A 7948-nucleotide genomic window follows, 5' to 3' on the forward strand; every position below is an offset into this window, starting at 1 on the left:
ATCAGGTTTTGAAAAACCTGAAAATATGACATAAGCCATTATTTTAAGAGGGTGACAACATGTAGGCTATATATAAGGAAAGCGTATAAGTAGGATCAAGGATAAAAACAGGCAAGAAATAAGTAGTTACTGGCAAATAAATTCAAAAGATTATGGATGCCAACTGCTGTAAAACACAACAGACCAGCAAACATTTGCATTCTTCAACTTCCATGTTTTTGTACCTTAGTATTTCACAGCAAAACAGACCTAAGCCTTCACTGACCGTCCTTCAAAAGCGAGGTTAATTTCACGGATTTTACATCATCAAACCTCTTGCGAACACATTGAAGCAACAGGACTTTTGTTATAATAGAAAATCAAATAGTGGTTTTACAACCCTCCCGCATCAAGTAATTTATCAATTCCAAAAAAATCCAACTTTGTCACTGAAAAAGTTCAAGTAAGGTGTGACTAGGGAGTGAAGGCTTAGTCGACATGTCACAAACACACAGCCAAGCTGAAATAGATGGTACGCTGGTCTTTATTTTTCAAATCATGTCTTCAAAGTGAGGATGGAGTTTTGTTGAATGCAACCACAAACGCAAGGTCAACCAATATGGATCGTTGCTAAAACAGTATGCGCTTACAGAAGAAAGGTATCTTACTTCACTTCGGAGTCAGAGCTTTGATCACTGTCCTGCTTTACATCTCAGTTACAAAAACTGGGCCAACCGAGGGATGTAAATGTAACATATCAAAAGCCAAAAGGAAGTTTAAAAACTAATCAGTTGATCAGTCCCTTACCCAGTCTTGGGAGTGACACTGTAGGTCTTAATGTGAATATATGAGAAATTGTACAAGAATGATTCTGTTTAGGCAAGATGCAAAAGAGTGCTCCTCGGTCTGCTCTTGGGGCCATTTGGGAAGCAGCAGCCAGTTGGAAAGTAGATGAAGTTACTGCAAGAAAAGGAATGGGCGTTAATATTTACTATAATGAACCAAGTCAACACATTTTTTTTGTCCAACTATTACTTAACTGACATGTTTCCTGAATGATACGGCCCTTTGATATTAATCACAGTTTAATATGTCTTATTTTGATCTGCTCCAGCCCTCACTGATGAAATTAAAAAGATAATCTGCAATTTGTTTTATTTTTGTCTGTTTCGATACATACACAAATACACCATGAAAACTGAATAATTTTGGCAGACAAGATAATCGTTATTTACAGCCCTGGAATTACCATATTATTATTCAAGACTCTACCCCAAATTCTGTGTACTTTATCAGCATAACAAAATAAATGATGCTACTACTGACATTTTCAATCCATTAACCCAACTATAAAAAAAATGTAATGTTTCTTTACAGTAGCGTTGGCAACTTGAATCAAAGTTATTGAACATGTTAAATCGTAATCAACTACATGTCAGGGGGATACATTTGTATATCGTTGCCTGAAAGACCAACTGACAATGTGTTGCCTTTTTGACATGCATTACTTGGAATATACTGTTGGTCCTGTTTCAGTTTGAAAACTCTTGAGCTGCAAATATTATTCTCGAAATTAATCAGCAGTCAGTCTTTGCTTCTAAATTAGGTTTTGATTTTTTACAATCCAGCTTCAAGCTATAGATGCTACAATGTTAAGAGGTAGGGATGTTGATTAACAGATGAATTGCACCCTTTTTGGGTAATTTCTCTGCACCGTGCATACCCTGTAGTTACATTTTATACCCACAGAGGACAATGTACATAAGTGGTTTGTAGTACTTACAAATTTCTCAATCCTCAGGCCATCTTTGAAGAAAACCATGTACGGTGTCACGCCATCTTCACGGTAATCCAGCAGCCCCACCATGCCTTCTGGGTCCGAAGATTCTCCCAAGTAAAACTGTGAGGTCAGAATACCAAAAACACAGATGTTCATGAACAAAAATTTTGTTTGAGGGAAGGCTCACAGTCAGAAACTGAAACACAAAAAGAAACTGAAACTGAAACCCAAAAAGAGCCAAGAAGAGCTGAATAAATACTTGCACAACATTTTGTTTTTTGTGTTGACGCATTCAGGACACATGGGTTGTGTTCTTACTCATGGCGGATGTTAATAGTAGGGATAGAGCGATTATCGGTGCCGATAGTCGGCATTTAGACACAAATCGGCATCTGCCTTTGAATCCAATGGCTGATAAATCAAATAAACTGGGTTATTTTGGCTGTGATGCAGCCACGCCTCTCTGCCTGCAGAACTACTGTCTCCAGCATTGTCCCACCCACAGCACCATCTGATTGTTACATGTAGACAGAGCCACATAGCATGGGTAACTAACAGCCAATCAGCAGTGAGTGTGTGTGGGCAGGCCACATGAGAAGCTCCAGAAACTGACAGCAAAGCGAGTATGAAAAAAAAACTACAGTAAGTGAAAGATAAAATAACATTTCAGTTATATTGAAATTTACTGTAGAAAACTTTATAGAGCTATTTATTTGTTTAAGTTTCCATTTAACTTTATAAGACATGCTGCTAAGCCTGGGAGCTTCCTGCACTTCATTTGGTGGGATGTCCATTTGTCAAGTAGATCTTGATTTGGGTTGGACGTTTGCTGAGACACTAATCTTTCCTTGGTTGTTGCGTTTATTTTTTTTGGTGTGTTATTGTGTTTTTTATGTGCATAAATTCAAATAAAGAATGTTAAAAAACAAAAAAAACAGGGTCTGTTACACTGACTTCTCAGACTGTTTTTTCCAAACCTATTGTACAATATTCATACCCCAAAAAAAGCGTCATAACTTACGTCAAAGTTTTTGAAGTTTTTCAGGAGCTGTGAGACAGCTGCTTGGGCCTCTTTCATGAAGTCATTCACTCTATCTGGATTGGACTCCTGAAGCTTTTCCTTTAGCCTGGGTATAAAGAGAGGATTTCTTTAGCATTTCATATATCCTATAAAGATACAACATATTCAACATTGGAGCAGTGGTTCTCAACCTTTCAGAGGCGCATCCCACTAAGCCAATGAGGTTTGGTCACAAAAAAAGTCCCATACAACAAATAAACAAATTCTGTCAAAGATCTCTTTAAGTCATTGGTGATCTCAGTACTCTGCTGGTACTGGCAGTTTATTTCAGAGCTCACTGTGCTGCCAACAGATTGTTCCTATCCTTGTTGACTGAGAACTGTCTCATGAGAACATATTCTTTGACTCTTTGAGGACACAGCTGAGGATAGGAGGGCAACTTGTAAGAGTCACTTTGTGCATGATGTCCTCTTTTGGTTTGCAGCATGCTCTGCATCTGGACTGTAATTCCTTTGGCGAGCCAGAGATCTTAGAATTTGCATTTCTCAGGTATCACACAATGTGTACTCTCTTGCTTAATGTTACTCCCTCATTGTTCTGCATGGACAAGCCTTTCACCAACAACACTGCTAGCAATTATGACTCAGCATTTGCTGTGTAGGCCTAGTCTATTCACATCAAGCAATGCAGGGCATGAAACAGTAGGTGGGGTGGTAACAAACAAGGGCACATCAGAGATTTATTTAGCAGGCTGCTCTGACCATTGGTAGAAACAGTGACATGTACAAAAGAAATCCAGTCTTATGAACAGACAGACGACTTTATTAATCCCTTTGGGGGGGGTTCACTTGGGGAAATTAATAACAACAACTGTACTTTTGAATAAATATTTGTTTTTATGACCCATCTGGCAACAACCAGAAGTTATCCTGTGACAAAGGTTGAGAATAACTGACAGTTATAACAGTTACGGATGGAATTGGACAAGTTCATATTTTCTCCAACATTTGAACTTAGAAAGCATGCCTGACAATACTTACTGCTTGACATAATTCTTAATGTAGACTGAGTACTGCTTCTTATCGAACCCCGTCTTCTGAAGTTTATGGTTAAGGATGATGTCACACCCACTAACACTTGCCATCTCACTGGCCTCTTCGACTTCCTCAGCAGACTTGTTGGCTCCAATTTTAGACTCATCCAACACATCAGACCTGGTCACAGTCTGAACACATTAAGTGGGAGAGCAGAGGATATACATGAGAAGGGAGAACATTCAAAGGCAATTCATGATTAAATTTTCTTTAGCTAGTGCAGAGAATTATGCCAGTTCTGAAAACTGTTTTTTTTTTTAATCATATGAATTTTTAGTATAGTGCTAAATCAGTATATTAAAAAAAAACAGAATGTGGTGCCTCAACATGCTAATGGCTTCGCGAAGGAATCAACAGTGGCGTAATTGGAGCAATGAGCATTTTCAGCTTTACAGCTCTATTCGTCTCCCCCTCCCTCCACTAGTTCTCTGTCGATATCAACATGGCAGCGTGCGCAGAAAACAGCGAGAGTGCCGTCACAGGAAGAGACGTCCTACATAAGGATCGAGCAGCGGCGAGCTGCATAAACTGCCGCTGTATGTTACTGTATCAGACCGGTGACTGTGCTCAGGAGACTTCGTCACCGCTGATCGCCACCGCTGACCAGCTCCGGTGCTCCGGCGATCAGCGGTGCTGTCCCTAAGTATCCATGTGTCGGAGGTCTGTTCCTGTGACGGCACTCACACATACAGCGACAGTTTAGGCAGCTCGCTGCTCGCCAGGTCACCGGAGCACAGTCACCGGTCTGATACGGCTGTCCCTATGCCCCTAACTGATTTTCACAGAGAGTGCAGCACCACTGATCGCCACCGCTGATCGTCAGTGGCGAGCTGCATAAACAGCTGCTTTATGTGATTGTATCAGACTGAGTCTGTGCTCCGGTCATGGAGGACGTACTGAACAAATATTTTTAACTAGGACATGTCAGAATGGTCAGTTATGAGCTCTGTGTGACCTTTTCTTAACAATGTGTGTGTTTGTACGTCGGTGAAGGCTGGAAGTTCGTGTAAAACACTGTGCTCACTGTGCAGCCACCAACTTGTCCTCCGCGTTGACATAATACCGCTCTTCCTCCCTCGCCTGCACTCTCGCAGGGACAAGGTGGAGCTAAGGTGGAGCTCTCGAAGTAAACTTACTGGTGGGGCGGTAACATTCGCGGTGAAATGTGTATGCTGCCGTCATAAGCGCAGGGAATTCAACATCGAGTGTTTTATCGCCTATACTTACACTAAGGGGGACCACGAAAACATGACTGAGTATTCTTTTTCCACACTTTGGCGATTGGTAGGGCCTGCATAGTCCCAAATATAAGTATTGAAATGGTTAAAAAGTTGATTTTGCATAATATGTCCCCTTTAAACGTAGGCATTTGCCGTTTTGTTTTTATTCCCGTTTCTGATGTGTTCATTTCATGGGTTAGTTTAGTATTAGGCACATTTGTGATTTAGAATTACAAACTTCTTCACTGGCAATAAAAAAACCCAAGAGTTGGATGTCTTTTAGTTGGTTTACTTGTATTAAATAATCTACATATCGCTTCTAGACATGGGGCAAAATATAGCAAATGGTGTCGTCCTGTAATGTAACTAGCTTTTACTAATGTTTAAAAAGTTTGTGCATTTTCCTCAGCCAAGAGGTGAATGGGTTATGTTGTTGATAATTACTTATTTTTCTTACTAAAAATTTAAACGCTGTAAATTATGGGCACATGATTTACGTGAGCCTCATAAAACAAGACTATGATTGAAAAAGCCACCCTGCTGTCACCCTGCATAGAAACCCCGAGTTTTTTTGTTTTTTGACTTCAAGTTAGTGCCTTGGTTGATGTGCGCCCTCTGCGGGTATAAATTGTAACTACAGCAATCCCTCCCTTTAACATTGTAGCATATATAGCTTGAAGCTGGATTGTAAAAAATCAAAACCTAATTAAGAAGTAAAGACTGACTGATGATTCATTTTCAGAATTCTATATCATACTGAAATAGGACCAACAGTATAGTCCAAGTTGAATACGATTTAACATGTAACAACTTTGCCGACGGTTCTTGTGGTGCTTAAGAATTACAATACATCCTACATGAGTTCACGGAACTTGGCATACATATGTACAAGTACTGGTCGAACTACGCAATTTTCACAATAATCAAGACAGGCTGAGTATGTGGAAATCACGGAAGAATGACTGTAGCAGCAATCATCAAACAGTCTATTACATGATCTCTGAGACTGAAACAATAGCAGCGACTTACCTTTCCTTCAACTTCTATTAAGAACCCTTTGTCGATGATTTTGAGGGCATCTGAGAACATCTCATCACCTGATGGAGAAACCAGTGAAACAGACAGCATATATTTTATAAACGTATAAGTTAAGTGGACATAGAAAAGTGACTAACAAAGCCTCACAAAGCTTTCCCTTCTACACAACTCAGCGAAAATGATCCAAGATAACTCGGATGATGCCTGCCGTAGTGTTGCATTGAGTAACCGTGTTCTCATTCTTTCGCCGCCTTTATTACTGGTCAGTGGTTACATGATCCCGAAGGCTACGCGAATCACAGTCCTCATGACTGACGCTACATTTCCATCCTCGGCCGCCGAGAGCTAGTTATGACTCCGCTCACGGTAGTTAACCAAGTTATCAGCAGCTGAGACGCCGCAGTCGCGGCCTCCCTGGAACTCAGGCCGCAATAAGTAGCCACGAATTGCCGACAAAGTGTCTAACACTGGGCGAACTCACTTTTCGTAACGATTAAGTTCTGAAATTCAGTTTTATGGTTTTATTTTGTTTAGGGACGGGAAGGGAATAACGCACCCAACTAACGCTAGCATCGATATAACACGAGTTAGCTAGCTGGCCTCGCCGGCTCACGCTCGTTTTCCTCCCAGTAACGGAAAAAAAAATATGTAAATACCCGCCACAACCGACACGGTAGCTCACCAACGCTGAAAAGGGGAGAAAACACGACTACATACCGCTGATGATATCCACGTAGACGAGCATTTTGTCGTTGAGTTGCCAATTCTTTCTGTGAAAGATGAAGGCCCTGCCGTCCCAACAGCGCGAGACACGTAAAAGACCGAACGGTCCGCGAGGCAGAGAATTTACACCCTGCTGACGTCACCGCGAGGTCGACTCGGGCTGAGCGCGAGCTTTTGGTGCCACTTTGAGATGGCGGTGAACGGGAGTAGTGCACTCACGGCAAGTGGTTTTAACATTTAATCGGTAGGCAGGATACGCTTTTACCAGTCAAAATGGCGTCACGTGTGGCAAGCCTTTCACCAAGTTTGACTTGGAATTCCTGGAATTACCATTACATATATCAGTGACTTGATTTAGACTCGTCGCAATTCCATTGTGACAAGTATGAATTCTAGTTGTAGATATCTGTGATGTCATTCTTACTAGCCAAAACTACAATTTCATTCTTACGATCTGAAACTTAATTCAAGATAACTAAAAAGGACAATGTAGATATCGTAAACTGAGGATAATTATATATCTTGAACTTGACAATGACATTGTAGATATCTGAAACTGGATTAAGAGATATCTACAATTGAAGTTGTAGATATCTATAAGGGGAGCCATCCAACCAATCCTACCCAAGTTCTCCTGTTTACAACTGCAGACACCTTCACTGGATGTGTATTTACTATTTTGGTCATAATATACAATAAATGACTGCATAGACTGAACACAAACAGTGGCAAAACAGTCGATTTTGCCCCTAAAGACATTTTGGCAGTGCCAGTGCCTTCCTCTTGTCAACATGGGTCACTGTTGCAATCATCACTCCATGTATTAAGACATAATCAGGAAAAAAAATGTATCTCATGAAAAATATTCAGAATTAAATTACATTTATTGTTCCTTTTAATACATTTGAACATTTAACTGAATGTATCCATCCAAATTAATTAATATTACAATTTACAATCAGCTCACCTGATCATCGCTTCAAGGTCCAGTGTGTAAAATTTAGGTTACAATTTTTTTTTTTTGGCATACATTTAAGATAAAATATGTATACATTTTTTGAAGTGTGAATTGAGTTTCATTACAGAAGAATGA

General features: G+C 40.2%; 1 protein-coding gene across 1 annotated transcript; it reads right to left on the bottom strand.

The window, feature by feature from the left end:
* Positions 1-505: 505 nt before the first annotated feature.
* tpt1 (tumor protein, translationally-controlled 1) lies at positions 506-6963 on the bottom strand. Its single transcript, XM_044019584.1, has 6 exons — positions 6850-6963; positions 6124-6191; positions 3821-4005; positions 2781-2886; positions 1763-1879; positions 506-939 (listed from the first exon to the last, which is right to left on the bottom strand). Exons 1-6 carry the CDS (start codon positions 6875-6877, stop codon positions 937-939), a joined length of 507 nt encoding a protein of 168 aa, XP_043875519.1. The 5' UTR covers positions 6878-6963; the 3' UTR covers positions 506-936.
* Positions 6964-7948: the final 985 nt, after the last annotated feature.

The sequence above is a fragment of the Solea senegalensis genome, linkage group LG2 (genome assembly GCF_019176455.1).
Source record: "Solea senegalensis isolate Sse05_10M linkage group LG2, IFAPA_SoseM_1, whole genome shotgun sequence".
Classification (NCBI taxonomy): domain Eukaryota; kingdom Metazoa; phylum Chordata; class Actinopteri; order Pleuronectiformes; family Soleidae; genus Solea; species Solea senegalensis.

What these genes read in the sequence shown, in the direction of transcription:
- tpt1 (XM_044019584.1), bottom strand. Translation starts at nt 6,877, where the DNA reads ATGCTCGTCTACGTGGATATCATCAGCG. An exon ending in TAATAGAAGTTGAAGGAAAG is followed by an intron (nt 4,006 to 6,123) that starts GTAAGTCGCTGC and finishes TAATGTGTTCAG; the next exon opens with ACTGTGACCAGGTCTGATGT. An exon ending in AAAACTTCAAAAACTTTGAC is followed by an intron (nt 1,880 to 2,780) that starts GTAAGTTATGAC and finishes CTGACCTCACAG; the next exon opens with TTTTACTTGGGAGAATCTTC.